General features: G+C 68.8%; 1 protein-coding gene across 4 annotated transcripts in view; it reads left to right on the forward strand.

Moving 5' to 3' along the window:
* Positions 1-17,629, forward strand: part of KIF26A (kinesin family member 26A) — a 41,481-nt gene extending 23,852 nt beyond the window's left edge. For all 4 annotated transcript variants that reach the window (XM_057544171.1, XM_057544174.1, XM_057544172.1 and 1 more), the window contains 12 exons: positions 5,064-5,253; positions 9,456-9,668; positions 10,211-10,304; positions 10,589-10,851; positions 10,964-11,147; positions 11,281-11,443; positions 11,785-11,947; positions 12,571-15,514; positions 16,420-16,625; positions 16,731-16,751; positions 17,117-17,267; positions 17,442-17,629. In XM_057544171.1, coding sequence (XP_057400154.1) covers positions 5,064-5,253; positions 9,456-9,668; positions 10,211-10,304; positions 10,589-10,851; positions 10,964-11,147; positions 11,281-11,443; positions 11,785-11,947; positions 12,571-15,514; positions 16,420-16,625; positions 16,731-16,751; positions 17,117-17,267; positions 17,442-17,617 — 4,768 coding nt within the window. In that variant the 3' untranslated portion in view covers positions 17,618-17,629. The remainder of the gene's footprint in view (positions 1-5,063; positions 5,254-9,455; positions 9,669-10,210; positions 10,305-10,588; positions 10,852-10,963; positions 11,148-11,280; positions 11,444-11,784; positions 11,948-12,570; positions 15,515-16,419; positions 16,626-16,730; positions 16,752-17,116; positions 17,268-17,441) is intronic.
* The last annotated feature ends 883 nt before the right edge of the window (positions 17,630-18,512 follow it).

An 18,512-nucleotide genomic window follows, 5' to 3' on the forward strand; every position in this document is an offset into this window, starting at 1 on the left:
CCTGGCCCGGGTAGTCTCTGCCCCTGGGCTTTGGGCAGCGGCCGCGCTCTACTGGGCCGTGCTCGCAGGGGGATTTCAAACCTGAGACCCTCTGAGGAGGAAGACCAGCTCCGGGGGTCTGGGGGCCACACTGGCTCGTTAGCGGCCCAGGGCCCGCAGGAGGGGTACGCCTTTTGTCTCCAGCCGAGCTAGGCTGCCTCCACTGACCTTGGGAAGTTACCATAGAAACAAGCGCTCAGGCTGGGGGCTGGGGGCTGGTTTACAAGGCGTGGGGCGGGGGGGGGGGCACTGCCGGCTGCCGTTACTTCCAGCCTGTTGGATCCCCCCAGTCACAGCGGCTTCCGGAGGGTCATGGGCCACGGCGTGGGGTGGGTGTTGCTGATGGAACACCGTCTCCAGCTCGTGCCTGATTTGGGCCCGAGACCCTCTGCTCTTTGGGGCTGTGGCACCCTTCACTGTTGGGGTGAGGTGGGGTGCTCTCAGCTGTATGTGCCCTTCTTTGTTTTGTGGGGCTGTGGCTCAGAGGGGGAAGGGGCTTGTCCAGAGTCCCCACAGACCAGGAGCTGCCGGACCCTGGGGGGCCTCGGGCACGAGCTGAGCGCATGTTCCGTGCTTCCACCTGCATCCCTCACTGGGCATCTGAGGGGCAAAGCTGACACCCAGCCCGTGCCCTGCCCCTCGGAAGTTTCTGGTAGTCGGGGGTCGGGGTGGGGTCTGTCAGCCTTTGACGGCAGCATGGAACCTTTGAAGGGGCCGAGCAGTGTCACAGGACACAGGCTTTGAGGGTTGAGTAGGAGTCCGGTGTTTGCCAAGTGGAGGCGGGATGGGGTGGGGTCAGGAGCTGGTCTCTCCACTGGCCCCGAGCACTCCCGGCGGGCACGCTAGCCGCGGGCCTTCCCGACCCACTCCAAGCCCCTCGCCCCGCTGGGGGCAAGCCAAGGTGGGGGTGATTCTGTGGGTGGCTTGGTGCCCAGGGTCTTGTTACGGGGCGTAGGGCACAGGGGTGAGGCCCGGCGCCCTGCACCCCTCTGCTGGGCTGGGTGGGTCGCTCGGGCATTGCAACCACAGCTGTGACCGGGAGCTCAGCATGCCAGCCCCCACCAGAGTCCTGAAAAGGCCGGGCCGCCGGTAATTACATTTTCTCCGGAGGCTCTGGTGACCTTGACTCCCCCTTCCCGAGTCCTCCCACTCCCCGCTGTGTGATGTCGCTGTCCTTCCCGTCTCTGCAGCCTCCCCTCCCCCGAGATGCGTCCATTAGCGCTCTCTCCTCCCCGCGCTTCTGGGCCTTTCCGGGGCTCACCTCCTGGACCCCTGAATCTAGATGGCCTGGGAAGAACAGCTGGGGGTCTTCCGGGCAGGTGCAGGGCAGGGGGAGTGGTGGGTTCCTTCGGTGGCAGGAGCCCCCTGCACTCATAGGCACCCCCGCCGCCCCATTGCAGCCTCAGCGGAGCCCCCTTCCCCACGTCTGCCCGGGTGCCCAGGCCACGGAATGCCAGCCCGGGTGCCCAGGCCACGGAACGTGAGGTGTGGCGCCTGGCAGAGGCCCAGAGCCAGAGCGGGTGCTGCCCAGAGGCGCACGGGCAGGAGGGCCCCGCGGAGAGGTGTCCCTCACCTGCAGGGTGCGCGAGGCAGCTTCGTAGCCTCAGCGTGAAGTTCCCAGGTGACGTGGAAAATGCAAGCAGGCCATGGCAGGGAGCAGGGGTCCAGGTCAGGGCTGCTAGGACCGTGGGCCTCGGCCTCGGAGGCGTAGGCCCCCTTAGCAGGGCAGCTCCGAGGTGGGGGGATGCAGGCGTGGGGCGTGGCATGTGGCATGTGGCCTGGTCCGCTGGCCTCCTGGCGGCCCAGGCAGGAAGCCCTGGGTTGGCCGTAACTGACCCCCACCCACATCCAAACAGGCCCGTGTGTCTCCTCAGGGTGATTAAGGGCCTCACCATCAAGGCCAGCTGCCTGTGAAATTACCTTCTTGTTTGGAAGAGGCAATTTTTCTTTGTAAAAAGGCAAATGTTTTCCTTTCTGTTTACGTGAATTAATTACCCGGGCCAGTGAGCCCGGGGAAAGGCCTCTGGGATTAGGTGAGAGGGCTGGGGGCTCAGAGGGAGGTTGGAGGAGCTCGGTCCCTCACTCATTCACTCCCTCCCTCCCTCCCTCCCTCACGGCCGCATCCTGAGCTTCCCTGTGTTCTAGGCCTGGGCTTGGCAAACCCCTGCCCTCCAGAGCCCCCACCTGATGGGACACAGCCGTGTAAACCTGTGGCTCAGGGCGTGGAATGGTTCCCGTGGTAGCAGCAGGCACAGGGTTTGGGGAAGCCCAGTGTGGGGGCATCAGGGCACGCTTCCCGGGGGAGGTGTCCTCTGAGGACGAGGAGAGCTGCGCGTGCAGGTGAAGTTCCTGCTTTTCCAAGTCTCCCCTGTAGAGCCAGAGCACTCAGACGTGCCCACACGCCCCCTGCGGGTCCTGCCTTGAGCACCCCGCACCCCATCCCTGCTCCCCAACAATGCGGTGGGTGTTCGTGGCCCTGAGCGTGGTGCCTGTGTGTTCTCTTAGCCTCCGTGAAGCCTGGCATCACTTCCTCCCCCACCCCCACTGCCTGGAAACCAGGTCTGTGCACCCAGAAGGCTGGGACCCTCCCGAGACCACCCCCAGACCGTGTGAGCTGAGGTGCAGTTGCCGAGTGGCTGACGGGCTTGTCCCGGTCTTGAAGGGAGCTGGATTTCATCACAGGAGACAGTGCTGTCCCGAGGCCTCTGAGTCATGCCCGGTGAGGCAAGCCTGTAAGAGCAGAGACCTGGAGGGCTGGGCAGGCTGGGCGCAGCTTCTCAGCTCCCAGCCCTGCGGGGGCTGACCCAGGGCCAGGGAGGGAGGAGGGGGTGCCCCGAGTTAGGTCAGACCACGGGGCAGAGACGCCTGGCCAGTACCGGTCCAGCCTCGGGGGGCTGGCGGGACCTCAGACGGCTCCGGGCCCAGCCTCCGTCCAGGCGAGACCTGGGCATGTCCAGCGGGGAAGGACACCTCCCCGTGCTCTGCTGCTGGGACCTGAGGGGGACGGAGGGGGCTGAGGTCTGTGCCGGGCACCCTGGTTCCTGAGAGGGTCACAGAGGGTGCAGAGCCGTCTGTGGCCTTGAGTACCAGGCAAAGCACTGCCTTCTGGTTGTGGCCTCCGCAGCCCGATGTTGTCCTGTCTCCCCAGCGCCTTACCCGTCCTCCTGGCCTTCACGTCCCTTGAGCCTTGGGGGGTTCAGGGTGGCCCCCCCCCCAGCCTCGGGGACCCTGGGTGGCCCTGCCCGACCTAGGGAGGAGCAGGGAGGCAGCTGTGACGGGAGCGGGGGACACACCTCGGCCGTGGGGGTCTGCTGACCTATCCAGTCACCCTGAGGGCCCGGCCGGTGCCCCCCAGGACAGGCTGGTGCTGGGCAGGCCCTGTGCTGCCCTTCCCCCACGTCCTGGGGGCAGCACCGCTGCGCACACGTGGAGCTGGGGAGCCCGGTCCACCGGGCCTCCTCCGCCTTTACAGGCGCCAGTCCGTGTCCCCGCTTCCCCAGCCCGCCCCGCCCAGGTAGGCTGAGGGCCAGCCCACCTGCCCTGGGTGTCCCCGCCCTGGGGCAGCGCCCGGGGATGGGGCTGCCTGCTGGACCCTAACATCCTCCAGGTCCTCCAAGTCGGGCTGCAGCTTCTTCCCGTGGGAGTGGTTGGCGGCAAGCTGTGGCCTAACCCAGGATGGCCGGGGTCCAGGGCAGCCGGCCGGGCTGGGGTGGGCGGGGCAGGAGGAGCCCCAGGAGTGGAGCTGGTCCCCTGGTCCCCATCCTGCCCGCTCTAGCTGCCTCCCCTGGCCTTCCCTTCTGAGTTCCTCTGCCCCCGGCCCTTCACCCTGTGCCTGGGGGACAGTGTCAGCGCCCGTTCTGCCCCGTGTGCGATCCTTGGGCGCCGTGGGGATGGGGGCCAGGACGCAGGACTTCTGTTCAGGCGGTTTTGGGTTTAGGGCGCATGGGCTCAGGCAGGAATCGGGGCCGCGTCTCCGGCTGAGGGCCCCGGCCCGAGTTGTCTGGGCAGCTCGTGGGTTCCGCTCTCAGGCCCCCGCCCCCTCCAGGCGTGCACCAGCCGCCCCACTGCGTTAGTAAGGGTCTGCCCCGCACCGTAGATTACTTTTATTTTCCTTGATGACACCTCGCTAGGAGGAAAGCGGTCCCTGGGGTCTCTTAAAAGACAACTCCTGTGAAAGATGAGAGGAGTTAAGCAAAATGCCGGTAGCTCCTCCGGGTGGGAGGAGGACTGAGGGGCCGTGTGCCCCGAGGGTGCAGGCCCTCCTGTCGGGCCCCTTCGAGGAGCACAGGTGAGACTCAGGGGCCTGGGGGCTTTGGGAGAAGGAGGGCAGGCGCAGCAGGACCAGGAGAGGGGCAGCTGGGCGGGGCGGCGGGGGGCTGCCTGCAGGCCTGGTGGGCAGGCTCTTTCAGCCCTGAGCCGGCCCTACTCTGGCCTCCAGCCCCTTTCGCCGGGAAGGCGGGCGGGGTGGGGGGCGGACGAAGGCCTGGGCCATCTGGACCCAGGCCCGTCTGTGTCACCTCTGCTGGGTGCCTTGAATGCATTCGCTCCTCAGGGCTATACACGAGGGCCTCTGGTGGTCATGTCATCCCATGTTAGAGATGGGGAAACCGAGGCACAGAGGCTTAACTAAGGCGAAGTCACCACGTGTGGGTCATACAGCCTGTGAGTGGCTGACCCCAGCATGTGCCGTCCTGCCCCAGCTGCTGAGTCGGGGACTTGGGGTGGCAGAGGGTGGGGAGAAGGGGATGCCCTCAGTGCGGGGTGTGGAGAGGGGCCGGGGTCCCGTGTCTGCCTGGGGCCTCTGTCGCCTGGCCTGTACTGGCAGAGCTGCCAGGGGCTGGACGTGGCGGCCCCAGCCCCGGGGGCCCCTGCTTGGCTGGTGGGGAATGACCTGTGGCTGTGTAGCCGCATGTAGGGCGGGGCAGGTGGCAGGACAGCTCTGAGCGCCAGCCTGCCTCTCCTCCCCTCCCCTCCCCTCCCCACGCGCCTCCCGCCCCTGCCCTCTCCTCCCCTCCCCTCCCCAGGGCTGCCCAGAAGCTCAGCCTGGCCTCCAAGCGCAAGAAGCCCCACCCGCCGCCGGCCCCCGCCGCCCGCGGAGCCTCCGCCTACCCCACGGACTTCAGTGGGGTCCTGCAGCTGTGGCCGCCCCCTGTGCCCCCCTGCCTGCTCAGGACCACCTCCAAGGCCAAGGACAACCCCAGCAGTGTCGGAAAGGTAGGCCGTGCCCTGACTTGGGGGTGACCCTGGGGGGTGGCACGAGGCTGGGGTGTCCGGGCAGATGCGGGATGGGGAGCGGGAGATGGAGGGCATGCTTCCTTCTCCTGGGCTGGACCAGGCTAGTGAGAGCACAGATGGGGCGACGGAGGCCCAGGCCCCCCTTGACGGCTCTGGGTGGCGGCAGGGAGCCTGGGAGACTGGTGGGCCTACAGGGAGTGGGGGGGGGGGTCCCAGGGGCACGGGCTGGTCTCAGTGTGGGGTGGGACGGCCAGGGCTTCCCGGGACTCAGGGGTGGGGTCTGGCCCCAGGAGCCCCCTTGCCTCGTCTTTGTTGGTATGCTGCCCTCAGGGGGTCCGGGGGGCAGGGGTGGGATCCGTCAGCTATCCAGAGTCCCGGCAAACCCCAGCCGCAGCCTGACATGAGAAGTGGGGGAGTTGAGTCAGGATGCTACCCGGGTTCAGGTGGGGAAGCAGGCCCAGAGTGGAGGAGGGCCTCGCCCAGTCACGGGCTGGCTGCCTCCTGGCTCCTGTGGCCTTCGGCTGAGACCGGGTTTCTGTCCTGGTCCCATCTGGGTTGCCTGTGACTGCCCCCCAAGTCTGGGTCGGGGCCTGCGTGTGCGGCTCTGTGTGAGTGCATTAGTGGGGGGATTCTGTGCCTCTGGAGGGTGCGAGACCAAGGCACGGCGGGGTTGGGCCTGTCACCAGGGCCACACGGCTCTGGGGTGAGGACTGGACCCCAACCCTGAGCGTGCACCCCATCGCGTTTCCCTGGCCTTCTGCCCGCTCTGCCCCCCCCGAGAGTGGCGGCCGCCCACCGGGCACTGGGTCCAGCCTTTCCAGCGCCCAGAGGCCCAACCCCTGCAGAGTTGGGGGGGCGGGTTCCACGCACCCCTGGACTCAGTCTGTCCTGCCGCCTAGGACACGCCCCAGGGGGCTTCTGCTCCTAGCGACGGGTCTGCAGAGGGGTCTGATGCGTCTGCAGGGGGCACCCTGCCCGGGCCCGAGCTGCTCCCCAGGCCCGCACCCCACCCTCCCCCTGGCCCTCCCGCTGTAGCCTCTGTGCTCGGCCTCCCGGAGGTCAGTCCCTGTGTCCGGACGTCCAGGAAGCCTTCCCTCACGCCGTCACCCACACGCCCTGAGACGGAGGTAGACATGTCCCTCGGGAGCTTGCTGAAGTGGGGAATCTGGGCCCTGCTCGGGCGGTGGGAGTGCCGGGGCCAGAGGGAGGACACCGCGAGCTGGCCGTGGGGAAGGGGCTCTAAGCAACTCTGGGCCCGGTCACTCGGCCCGTCTGGGGTAGGGGCTGGGTGGCTGGAGGGTTGAGGAGCCTCGTGGCACAGACCCTGCTTTCTTACTGCCGCCGTTGTTACTTGGGGCTCCAGCAGGCCTCCCCGTCCCCCTGGGGTCAGGCCCCCCACCCAAGTATTCCAGGGCGGGGGCTCCTCCCTTCTCTCCGGCAGACCACCGCTGTGCCCTGGTCCCCTGCGGCAGGGAGCCCGTGGCCCCCGTCCTGGTCCTCTCACCGTGTCCCCCAGAGCCCCCTCCCCAGCTCCCTGGATGTTACTTGCACGAATAGCACATAGTTAGAAATGCCTCCTGAAAGGCATTTAATATTGTCAGAGAGAAGAAAGTTAGATTATACTCGATTCCTGACATTAATCTGCCACTTAAGATAATTCATCACTTGCGGTATGACGGCCCCTCCCCCCACGACCGCCTGGGCCGTCTCTTAGGGACGGAAGCCCCTTTTTATGCAAAATGTATTTTTTCCCTACCTGGCAGCTATTCAGTGGGGCTTTGCGGTATCTGAACATTTAGTGGGGGGAGACATGCTTGTGTGGCGCGAAGACCCTGTCATTTCCCCGCGGTAATGAAAGGATTCTCGCAGACAGTGACCCGGGCATTTAACTGGGATGGTGGCGCGTGGCGCGGGGCTGGCGCACGCGATGTCCCCTCCCCGCCGGGAACGCTCTCCAATCCGCAGAACCCATTTGGCTCCTGAAGCGGCCAGGAGTTCACGCTGAAAAAAAATTGCCCAAAATTACTGGGAAGTGCACATTTTCATCTGCTTGGCAGTGGCGTTTGGAAATGAAATAGTTTTGTTCATGTCGTCGGGGAATAAGAGAATCGATTCTCGCCTAATGGAGCCCAGGTTTGGAGGAGCTCAATAGAAAAGTATGTCTTTCCGCGTCTCCCCGGAGGACCCCCTCTCCTTACGCGGCGCGATTTTGCCTGTCAATTTGCCACATGCCGAAGGGCCGTAGACGGTGCCTCGTGTGAACTACCCACGGTAAACCAATTTCGCCGGAGTTATGTATCTGTCACTTACAATTAAACCCGTGAAAAATATTGGCTCTGAGATGAGGCTGGTAATTTGATTTACACTGTAGTGGAGAAATCGGAGATTTCACCGGAGAGCGGAGGGCGGCGTCCTCCAGCGGAAACCGGAGTCTGGTGCCTTCTCCTGGGAGGGGCCCTCCCCCAGGGTGGCTTGCCCTGTCAGCACTCGGCCCCCCTTGGCCACACACAAGATGCGTGGCCCAGGGTGTTTGTTCTCCGTGCGGGTTTTGGGGTGTTTGCAGTGTAGCTTGTTCTGGGCTCCTGCATCTTGGTTCCTGGCCCCCCTCCCCTCTGAGCCTTCTGTACCCTTGAGGACCTTGGGGCTGGTGGTCCAGCCCCCGGAGCTGGCGTGAACGTGGGTGGGGAGCACGGGCAAGCCTTGCATCTTTTTTTGTGTTTGGGGGACTCGCAGAGGCTGCCTGGTGGCCTGTCGGGCCCTGAGCTCAGCCCAGCCCTGTTGCCACCCCGGGCCCCCGTGCCACCCCAGCCTCCGTCTCTCCACCATCTCCCCTGCCCTGGGGATTCAGAATCCCCGTCTCCTCTGGGATCATCCTGCCCTCTTCCTCCCGGGTTCTGTGCCGGTGGGATTGCCTCTGGCGTCCTGCTGACCCGGAGGCCTGCCACAGGTGTCCGTGGGGTTTGAGTCTCCCCAGGTGTCCTTGGGGTCCCGAGCGGCTCTGGGGTCGGAAGCACCAGATCCCGTTTCTCCCCGAGGGCACCGCAGGCGTCAGGCCCGTGCCCCTCCGTGCGTTCATCCTTCCTTCACTCCACACACTCCTGCCTGCCCCGCGCCTGGGGTGCAGACACGGGAGGAGGCGCCCAGGGCCCTGGAGGCCTCTGGCTTGGGGCTGGGAGCTGGGAGGAAGGGCTCCCTGGAGGAGGTGAGGCTGGACGGACAGGTGGGGGGCCGGGGTGTGGGGCACTTGTCCCTCCCCTCAGCAGGGAGTCAGCTGCTCGCGGGGCCTGCCCGGCCGCGGTGCACGGCTGTCTTTCCTCGGGGCTGCACCTTGCTGTGCGTGGAGCCCGAGGTCGGGAGTGGGGCGTGTGGGGAGGCCCCGGCTCTGAGGCGGCCCCTGTCCTCCGCATCAGGGGTGGAGGACACGCCCTCAGAAGAATGTGCGTGGGGCTCTGAGGGGACCCTGTGGGAGGGGCCGGGGCCTGTGCCTTCCTATCTGGTTGGGCCGGGTCTTGCTGCCCCGATCTGCTTGCCCCTCTCTCTCCGCCCTCAGATTTGGGGTTTGGGATTTCAGGAGACCCACTGGCAGGCTGTGTGACGCGGGTGAGACAGTCGACCTCTCTGAGTGCGTTTCCTTCCCCCTTCTGAAGCCTTTGCGGGCCTGGGGGGTGGGTCGCCATGATGGCTGGTCCAGCGGGGAGCTGGCGGGCCTGGGGTGTGCCTGTGTGGGGTGACCCTGCTCTCAGAGGCCTGTGTGTTTGGGTTCAGCTCCTTTGGTGCTGGCTCTGCCTCGGAGTCAGCAAGAGGGTGTGGAGGAGCCCCACGTCGAGGGGGGGTGCGCTCGGGGTACCGTCCTCGTCCTTCTGTCTCGGTGCTCACGGGGGCAGCTGGAGTCCGCTCCCCCTGTCCCGCCCTCCCTCCGTCCTGTGCCCCCCCCCCGTGCTCCCCGTTCTGTGCTGACGTGCTCTGTTCCCGGCCAGCCCCTCCTCTCGCTGGCCCTCGTTTTCTCCCTGCCTGGCTGACCTCGTATGGGAGGCGCTCTGGCCAGGAGCTGGGGTGCCAGCGCCGCGTTCCTGCGGCGGGGACCCCATGCCGGGGCCTGGCCCACTGTCCTGACGCGCGTGAGGCTCCTCCTGCCCTGCACGTCGCAGCCGCTCAGATGCCCGCCCCGCCCGCCTCCCCAGGTGAAGGTCACGCTGCGGATCTGGCCTGCGCAGGGGGCCCGGCGCTCGGCCGAGTCCACGTCCTTCCTGAAGGTGGACCCGAGGAAGAAGCAGGTGACCCTCTATGACCCGGCCACGGGGCCCCCAGGCAGCGCGGGCCCCCGACACGCCACCACGGCTGCCGTTCCCAAGATGTTTGCCTTCGATGCCGTCTTCCCCCAGGACTCGGAGCAGGTGAGGGTGGCAGTGGCGGCCTCGGGCGGGGGCGGGGCCTTCTTGTGCAGAGCCAGGGCTGGGGGGTCGGGGGGAGGCGCTGAGAGGAGGCCGGCTGGGTTTCCCCTTCCTCGCTGGCCTCCCCGGCCCTCATGGTGTCTCCACCCAGCTCCTGGCGTGCTTCTCAGGCCAGGTTTTTCAGAGCCCATGCCGCATGGAAGCTTTCCGAGTGGTGGTTTGTTTCCCAGAGATGCTCCTCCACGCGTCCCGTGTGTGCCGTGCATGCGTGCGGCGTGGTCTGTGCCCGGCGTGGCCGCGAGGGCACTGTGACTTCCGTGTGTGTGCGTGTACACTGCGTGTGCCTGTCAGCTGTGTCTGGCTGGTTCACGCTGTGAGTGTGTGTGTCCGTGTCCGGTCCGTGTGTGTCGTGTGTCCACGTGGAGATTTCTGTGTCCTTGGTCTTGGGTGCCCTCCCGGCCACCTCGTGGACTCACTGTCTGCGTGTGATGAGACAGAAGTGGTGGGAGGCCGGGTGGCCGCCTGACTCTGTGCCCCTCCCCCAGGCCGAGGTCTGCTCGGGGACAGTGGCCGACGTGCTCCAGTCGGTGGTCAGCGGGGCCGATGGCTGCATTTTTTCCTTTGGCCACACGAGCCTTGGTAAATGCCCCTTACCATCCCCTCTCTGCAGTCGCTGGGTGCCATTTCTGGGTGGGGTGGGGGGTGGGCATATCCCATATGGGCAGCAGGTGGGCACCTGGGGCGGGGTCTTGTGGAGAGGAAGCTGAAACCCTGTAGGCCTAGAAGGTAGAGCCATGGAGTGGGTCAGAAGAGGCCCCCGGGGCCTCAGTGGCCCCAGGTTGGCCCTGAGGGCCCCGGGCAGGGCCAGGGAAGCAGCTGCCGGGTCTGGCTGGGCTCTGAGGGCTTGTCACGCTGGCCCCCAGGCAAGTCCTACACCATGATCGGGAAGGACAGCTCGCCCCAGAGCCTGGGCATCGTGCCCTGCGCCATCTCCTGGCTCTTCAGGCTCATTGACGAGCGCAAGGAGAGGGTGGGCGCCCGCTTCTCCGTCCGTGTCTCGGCCGTGGAGGTGTGCGGCCGGGACCAGAGCCTGCGGGACCTGCTGGCCGAGGTGGCCTCCAGCAGCCTGCAGGATGCCCAGTCCCCGGGGGTGCACCTGCGGGAGGACCCCGTCTGCGGGGCGCAGGTATGCCGAGGCCGCCGCGCGGGGAGCAGGGCCGCGGGCTCGGGGGCCGCGCGGGGCGGCGGCTCGGCCCCGAGCCGCTCAGGCGCCGTCCCCGCTGTCCGTCTGTCGGCAGCTCCAGAACCAGAGCGAGCTGCGGGCGCCCACGGCTGAGAAGGCGGCCTTCTACCTGGACGCGGCGCTGGCTGCGCGCAGCACCAGCCGGGCCGGCGGCGGCGAGGACGCCCTGGGCAGCTCGCACATGCTCTTCACGCTGCACGTGTACCAGTACCGTGTGGAGAAGTGCGGCAGGGGTGGAAGTAGGTGGCCGTGGCGCCTGCGTGGTGTGGGTCCGGCCGCCCTCCCTCTCGGCAGGACTGTCCCGGGCGTGGGCCGCGGGCAGGGTCTGGGTGCCCTGCGGCCGAGCCTTCACCCTCCTGCCTGTGGTTTCAGTGTCTGGAGGCCGCAGCCGCCTGCACCTCATGGACTTCGGCAGCTGTGAGGGGGCACCCGGTAGGGGTGGGGAGGCCCCCGGGGGCCCGCCCTACCTGTCCTTGTCGGCCTTGGGCAGCGTCATCTTGGCCCTGGTCAGCGGAGCCAAGCACGTGCCCTACAGGTGAGTGGTGGGCTCCTGGCCGGGGCCCTGGGGACCCAGCCCAGCCCAGCCCACGTCAGGCGTGTCCAGTGTGTCTGTGGCCCCTGAGCCCCTCAGTTCTTTGCTCCTCCATCACCTGACGGGCTTTGCTGCCCGAGGGCTGGGGGAGGGGTCCTGGCGCCCAGGGCATGGGGAACAGAGGTGGGGGTCAGCCCCAACCCTGAGGCTCCAGGCCTGGCCCTGGTCCAGCAAGAGGCCCACCTCCCTCCCTCCAGCCCTGCGGCAGCCCACACGCCCGGCCTGCCACCCGGCATCCCTCCTGGGCCCTCAGCCCCTGACCCCCGCCCCTCCCCGGCCCCCAGGGAGCACAGGCTCACCATGCTGCTGCGGGAGACCCTGGCCACCGCCAACTGCCGCACCACCATGATCGCCCACGTCTCCGACGCGCCTGCCCGCCACGCCGAGACGCTCAGCACCGTGCAGCTGGCCGCCCACCTCCACCGCCTGCGTAGGAAGAAGGTCAAGGTTGGCTCCGCCTCCCGCCTGCCCCTCCCTCTCCCCGAGGGCCCCTGCCTGCATGGTGGGGGTGCTGGGGCCCCGCGTGCCCTGGGCTCACAGGGCTGTGCCCACATGGCCTTGCCCAGAGGTGGCGGGGCCCACGCTCGAGGTCGCCCCAAGCAGAACCGGACCTGATCGCGCTGGGGGCTGTGGTTGCCTGGCCTCTGTCCGCCTGGCCCGGGGGTAGGTGTGTGCTCAGGGCAGCCTGGTGGGATGCCCGTGGCCCGTACCCGTCCCGGGCCTGGTCCAGCAGGGCATGCCCCAGGCAGCCCTCCGTCGGGCCGGAGGGTGGAGTTAGGGGCGCCCTGGGGTGCCCTGGGTCTGAATCCTGGGTTTGCACTTACTCGCCGTGTGCTGAGGGCACGTGTTCTCACCTCCCTGTGACTCGGCTTAACGCTTCCTTGGAAGTTGCTGAGGGGGTCCGGTTATGTTCGGGGCCTGAGCCCTTTCGTGCCGGTCCAGTGCTTGACGGGACACGGCTGGTGGCTGTGCTGTCACTTCCTTCACTGGAGCGCGGTGTGTGCGGCTGGGGGGCAGGGGAAGGGGGGGCAGGCGGGGAGGCCGCTCAGGTGGGCCTGCTCTGTCCCCAGTACGCGTCCAGCTCCTCGGGGGGGGACAGCTCCTGCGAGGAAGGCCGTGCCCGCCGCCCCCCGCGCCTGCGACCCTTCCACCCGCGCTCGGCAGCCCCAGACCCCGAGAGCCTGGCCGGCAGCTCGCCCGGCGACCCCGACTACTCGTCCAGCAGCGAGCAGTCCGGCGACACCGTCATCTACGTGGGGCCGGGGGGGACGGCACTGTCGGACCGCGAGCTCACGGACAGCGAGGGCCCCCCCGACTTTGTGCCCATCATCCCCTCCCTGAGCCGCCGCCGCCCCTGCCAGGGCCCGCGTGATGCTGACCACTTCCGCTGCAGCACCTTCGCGGAGCTGCAGGAGCGGCTGGAGTGCTTCCACGGCAGCGAGGGCCCCCAAGGAGGCCTGGGGGACACCGGCGGAGCCCAGGCTAGCCCGGCCCGCGGGGGCAGGAAGCCCTCGCTGCCCGAGGCCGCGGCCCCCAGGAAAGCCGTGGGCTCCCCACTGGCCGCCAGCACGCCTCGCGGCAGCCCCGGCCCGGATACCCACCGGGGGGCCCCGGAGCCCTCCAAGGCTGGTGGTGACCAGAGAGAGGCCGGCAGTGCCTGGCCTGAGCTGCCTGCGCCGGATAAGGCCACGGGGGCCAGAGGCAGGAGGCCGCCGGCCAGCCCGGCCCCCCCACCGCCTCGGCAGCCGGAAGCTGGCGGGGCCGCAGAGGAGCCTGGGGGAGCCGACGGTGTGGGTGTGGTGCGGACACCCCCCGTGGGCAGGAGTGGGCAGGAGGGCTGCCCCCGCCCATCCGCACGCGGCCGCCGTCTGGAGCGGGGCCTGCTGACCACCACGGTGACCTTGCAGCAGCCCGTGGAGCTCAACGGCGAGGACGAGCTGGTGTTCACGCTGGTGGAGGAGCTGTCCCTGGGGGGGCTGGCTGGCCCCGGGCGCCCCTCCAGCCTGGCCAGCCTCGGCAGCAACTGCTCCCTGCAGGCCCTGGCCTCGGGTTCGAGGCCAGTCAGCATCATAAGCAGCATCAACGATGAGTTCGACGCGTGCACCTCGCAGGCCCCCGGGGCGGCCCTGGACAGGGTGGCCCTGGACGGTGGGGCCCTGGGCGGGGCGGCCCTGGACGGTGTGGCCCTGGACGGGGCGGCCCTGGACGGGGCGGCCGGGGCTGGCGGCAGCCGCGGCTCTTCCATCAGCTCGTGGCTCAGCCAGGTCAGCGTGTGCGTGGCCGACAGCCCCGGCCCCGCCCCACGGCCTCCCTCGCGGGCCAGCCCAGACCCCTCCGGCCCCGACTCGCCCGCGGGGCCTGACCCTCTGCGCTCCCCGACCCTGGACGGCCCCTTGGAGGACGGCAGCTTTCAGTTCTCAGAGCGTGACAGACCCGACGGTCCCGGCCCCGCCCAGAGGCCTTGTCCCACGGAGGAGACCACGGCAGCTGCCAGCCGACCTGGCCGGGAGCCCCACGCCGCGTCTCCACGGGGGGCCGCCCCGGCACAAACTATCCACTCCAGCCTTCCCCGCAAACCGAGGACTACCTCGGCGGCCAGTCGCGTGGGCTGCCCCCGCCCGGCCCCGGGCCCGCCTGGCCCCGGAGGCCTCTTCGAGGACCCTTGGCTGCTCCGGGCGGACGAATGTGGCCCGCTGCCCCTGGCCTCTGCCAGCAGGGGCCCCAGCCTGGCCCCGATGCTGGCTTGTGCCCGGAGGGTGGTGGACGGCTGTGAGGTGGGCAGGGCAGCCCACAGGCCAGAGGCCGTGGCTCAGATCCCACCGCTGCGGAGGGGGGCCACCACGCTGGGTGTGACCACGCCCTCCACATCCTTCGGGGACGCCTCGGCCGAGGCAGCGGCCTGCCCGGGCAGCCCAAAGGCAGCCTCCAGCAGCAAGAAGAGTGTGGCCTCCAAAGGGGACCTCTGCCCGAGGCCTGGCGGGGTGGCCCCCCCGGCCCCGCCGGTGCGCAAGTCCAGCCTGGAGCACAAGAACAGCCCAGCGCCGGCCCCTCCCCAGGCCGGCAGCCTGGCCTGGGCCGGGGCTGCTGCCTTCCTCCGAGGGGAGGGGGAGGCCAGGCCTGGCGGCCGGGCCGACCACTCCATCCCCAGGGCCACGTCCAGCCTGAAGGCCCGGGCTGGCAAGGCGGAGGCGGGGTGCCGTCCCGCCACTCACGGGTCTCTGGAGCGGTGTGAGGGCCTGGCGCACGGCAGCAGCAAGGCCAGGGAAGGCCCCGGGAGGCCGGCCCGGGCCGTGCCCAGGTTGGGTGTGCCGCCTGCCAGCCCCATGCCTGGGCCCGCTCCTGCCTGTAGGAGCAGCCCGGCCAAGGGCGTGGGGGCCCCCAAGCCCCCCACCAGCGGGGGCAAGGGCCGCAGCCCAGCGGCAGGCGGGTCCAGGGCTCTGGGTGCTTCGGTGAAGCCGCTGGCCCCTGCGGCGGGCAGGACTCCTGGGGGCCCGGTGACGGGCCCCAGGGTCGCCCCGCGAGCAGTGCCTTGCGTTGGGGCCAAGGCCAGCCGGGGCACCATCATGGGCACCAAGCAGGCGCTCCGGGCCGCCCACAGCCGTGTCAACGAGCTGGCAGCCGGCGGAGGCCACGGCCGAAGTGGCCCCTTGTGGGGCTCGGCCGACTCGGACAGCGGCAACGACAGCGGCGTGAACGTGTCCGAGGAGCGGCCGCCCGCGGGCCCGGTGCTGCCCTCTCCGTACAGCAAGGTGACGGCCCCGCGGCGGCCGCAGCGCTACAGCAGCGGCCACGGCAGCGACAACAGCAGCGTGCTGAGCGGGGAGCTCCCGCCCGCCATGGGCCGCACGGCGCTCTTCTACCACAGCGGCGGCAGCAGCGGCTACGAGAGCATGATGCGCGACAGCGAGGCCACCGGCAGCGCCTCCTCGGCCCCCGACTCCATGAGCGACAGCGGGGCCGCGTCCCCGGGCGCCCGCTCCCGCAGCCTCAAGTCCCCCAAGAAGAGGGCCACAGGTGGGTGTGGCCCAGCCCCCGCAGGGCCCGGGCCCGGCCGCACTTGACAGCTGGGCACCACCTCCGTGGGTCCCAGTGTACGCGGCCCTCGACGGTTTCACAGACGTGCCTGGGGCTGTTCAGGCTCTAGGTGTGTGCAGCCCCTACCGTCTGTGGACGCGCCCGGCGTGTGCCCTTCTCTGGTCCCCACGCTGCCTCTGAGGCTGGTCCCCGTCCCCTCGGAGCGGGTGGCAGGGGTGGGCCCACACGGGGCACCCTGCTGAGGCGGGGGGAGCTGGGCGAGGACTTGGGTCTGGGGCTTCCCCCCGGGGCCGGTGCCCGGCTGCCTGGGAGCCCCTGCTGTGCTGTTCCTGCCTCCGTCCCCTGGACCTTCTGTCTCTGGGGAGCCGGGTAGGGTGGGCCTGTTTCTCATGCTGCGTGTGGCTGGGGGGATTTGGCCACGGGCTGACGTCCTCCGGGGGGGCAGGGGAGGCACGCCCTGGCTGGCGGTGGGCGGGGAAAGCAGGAGGCCGGAGTGGGGAGCAGGGCGGGGCGTGCTGGGCCTGGCTTGCGAGTCTGTCCAGGGTGGAGACGGCTGCGATTAGGAAGCAGCGTGGCCCCTCAGGGTGTCGGAGGGCTGCCTCCAGGGCTGGCGGTGTGACCTTGGGGCTGCTGTCCAGTAGGGAGGGTGTGGCCGTCCAGGCGGGAGGCGGCTGGGGGAGGGGCTGGCGGACAGGAGCCCATCTGTTCCACGGGGCAGGCAGGGGGTGGCCGGGTTTCCGGCCGGCGCTAGGCTGAGCGTTTCAGGACTGGGAGGGCCCCCGTGGGCTCTGCCTGTCAGAACCGCAGCCCGGCGCCCCTCTCAGTCCTGGGCTGGGGGCTGGGGTCCGGCCTCTGCTCACCCAGCGCCCGGCTCTCCGTTGCAGGTCTGCAGCGGCGACGGCTGATCCCGGCCCCGCTGCCCGATGCCGCTGCCCTGGGCCGCAAGCCCAGCCTCCCCGGCCAGTGGGTGGACCTGCCGCTGCCCCTGGCTGGCTCGCTGAAGGAGCCCTTCGAGATCAAGGTGTACGAGATTGATGACGTGGAGCGCCTGCAGCGGCACCGCCTGCCCCCGGGGGAGGACCCGGCCGAGGTCGGGGCTGGGGCAGGCTGGGGGCAGGCGGTCCTGGGAGGGCAGGGTGGGCCCCTGGGGTGTGGCGGGCCGCCCACTGACCTCACCCTGCCCTCTTGTCCACAGCCCTCCCAGAATGCAGAGAAGGTAGGAAAGGCCCCGTTCGGCCCTGAACCCCTGGCATCTCCCGATGGCCCTTGTGGGCCGAGTGGGGGGCTGGAGGGGTCCTGAGGCCACCGCTCTCGTGCCCTGGAGTTACGCCGGGGTGTGGGCATGCTTCCCACCGCTGTGCCCACTCGTCCTGGGCCCGGGTTCCAGAAGGCACGGGCTGCTTTGGGAGCACATGGCGTGAGCCCCCTCGGGCAGGAGGGGCCCAGGTCCTACCCCTGCCCGCCTTTGAGGCCCTGCTGTGCGCCTGCCCGGGCCCCGGGGGTGGAGCGAGGCTCACGGAGCCCCTGGGAGCAGGCCGTCCTCCGTGCCTGAGCCCACCTGCCACCGTCCCTGCCGCCCAGGGCCCGGTGTGCGTCAGTGCGAAGTTGCGGCTGGCCGAGCGTAGGCAGCAGCGGCTGCAGGAGGTGTGGGCCAAGCGTGAGGCGCTCCGCGAGGAGCTGGCTGAGACCCAGGGCCGGCTGATGGTGGAGCCCGGCCGCTGGCTAGAGCAGTGTGAGTCTCCCCGCTCATCCCCCCACACCCCGGCAGGCGTGCGGCCCACCTGCGCCCCCAGTCCAGCCACTTCACCCCGCCCCAGGTGGGGACCCAGGGGCTGGGAGGGAGAGAAGCATTTCCTGGGCCCTGCGGGGACCCCGGCCTGACCAGCGGTCTGCTGTCCATCCCTAGTCGAGGTGGACCCGGAGCTGGAGCCCGAGTCGGCCGAGTACCTGGCGGCCCTGGAGCGCGCCACGGCCGCCCTGGAGCAGTGCGTGAATCTGTGCAAGGCCCGCGTCATGATGGTCACCTGCTTCGACATCAGCGCCACCACCGCTGCCCCGGGGCCGCAGGAGGTGGACGTCTGAGGCTGGGCACTGGGACACGGGGGAGGGGACGGGGGTGTCGGGGGCTCGAGGACGGGACGTGGGATGGAGCGAGGATGTGGCAGGGGTTGGAGGGACGAGGATGCGGAGGGTCCAGTGGGGACCCGCGGGTCTTGGAGGTGATGGAGCGTGAGGCAGGGGAGGGGCCGGCCGAGCACGTGGACGGAGCAGCGAGCGAGCGGGACACGGGAAGACTATCGCCCCCGGACAGCAACGCAAGTGCCTTTAACCTTGGACTGGGTTTCTCTCCTTTTCGTGTTTGGTGCTAAGGACTCAAGACACCAGCAGACGGTGCGCTGGGGCCGCCGGCCCGACTGTTTGATCTGATCGCGCCTTCTTTACAGCCAAGCAGTTCCATGTAGCAAGACAGCCCCGGGATCGCCGGGCTCTGGTTTAGGATTCAGGGTTGCTTTTCTTTCATAGCTGTTTCCTCTCAGCAGAGCCCGCCTTGGTGGTCTCCAGACCCTCGGCCTGCATGTGTTCTCTGCGCAGACTGAGCCGGTGGGGTCTTCCAGGCGGGGATGGCCGACCCTCCTCTCCCCAGGACCCGTTCTGTTCTGAGGTCACCGGGAGGGCGGCGCCCAAGGGCTGAGCTGAAGGCACCTGGCGCCTTCTTCCACGGCAGGAATTCTTACCAAAACCACAAGCAAAAAACAAACAACACACACAAAAATGGGGGGGAGGGGGAGGGTTTTGTAAAGGTTCTGTTAGGTTCGTATTTTTATATCGTTTTGCCTATAAATGAGGTATTTGCAGTCGAAATTTGAAGACAAATGATCTATGTTTTTATGGTTTTCTATGGAAGGTGTCACTCCGGCCGGACTCTTTCTGGGGGGTCCCCAAGCAGGGCGAGGGTCCTCGGGAGGCACTTCTTGCC

Source organism: Balaenoptera acutorostrata, chromosome 3 (assembly GCF_949987535.1).
Source record: "Balaenoptera acutorostrata chromosome 3, mBalAcu1.1, whole genome shotgun sequence".
NCBI lineage: Eukaryota > Metazoa > Chordata > Mammalia > Artiodactyla > Balaenopteridae > Balaenoptera > Balaenoptera acutorostrata.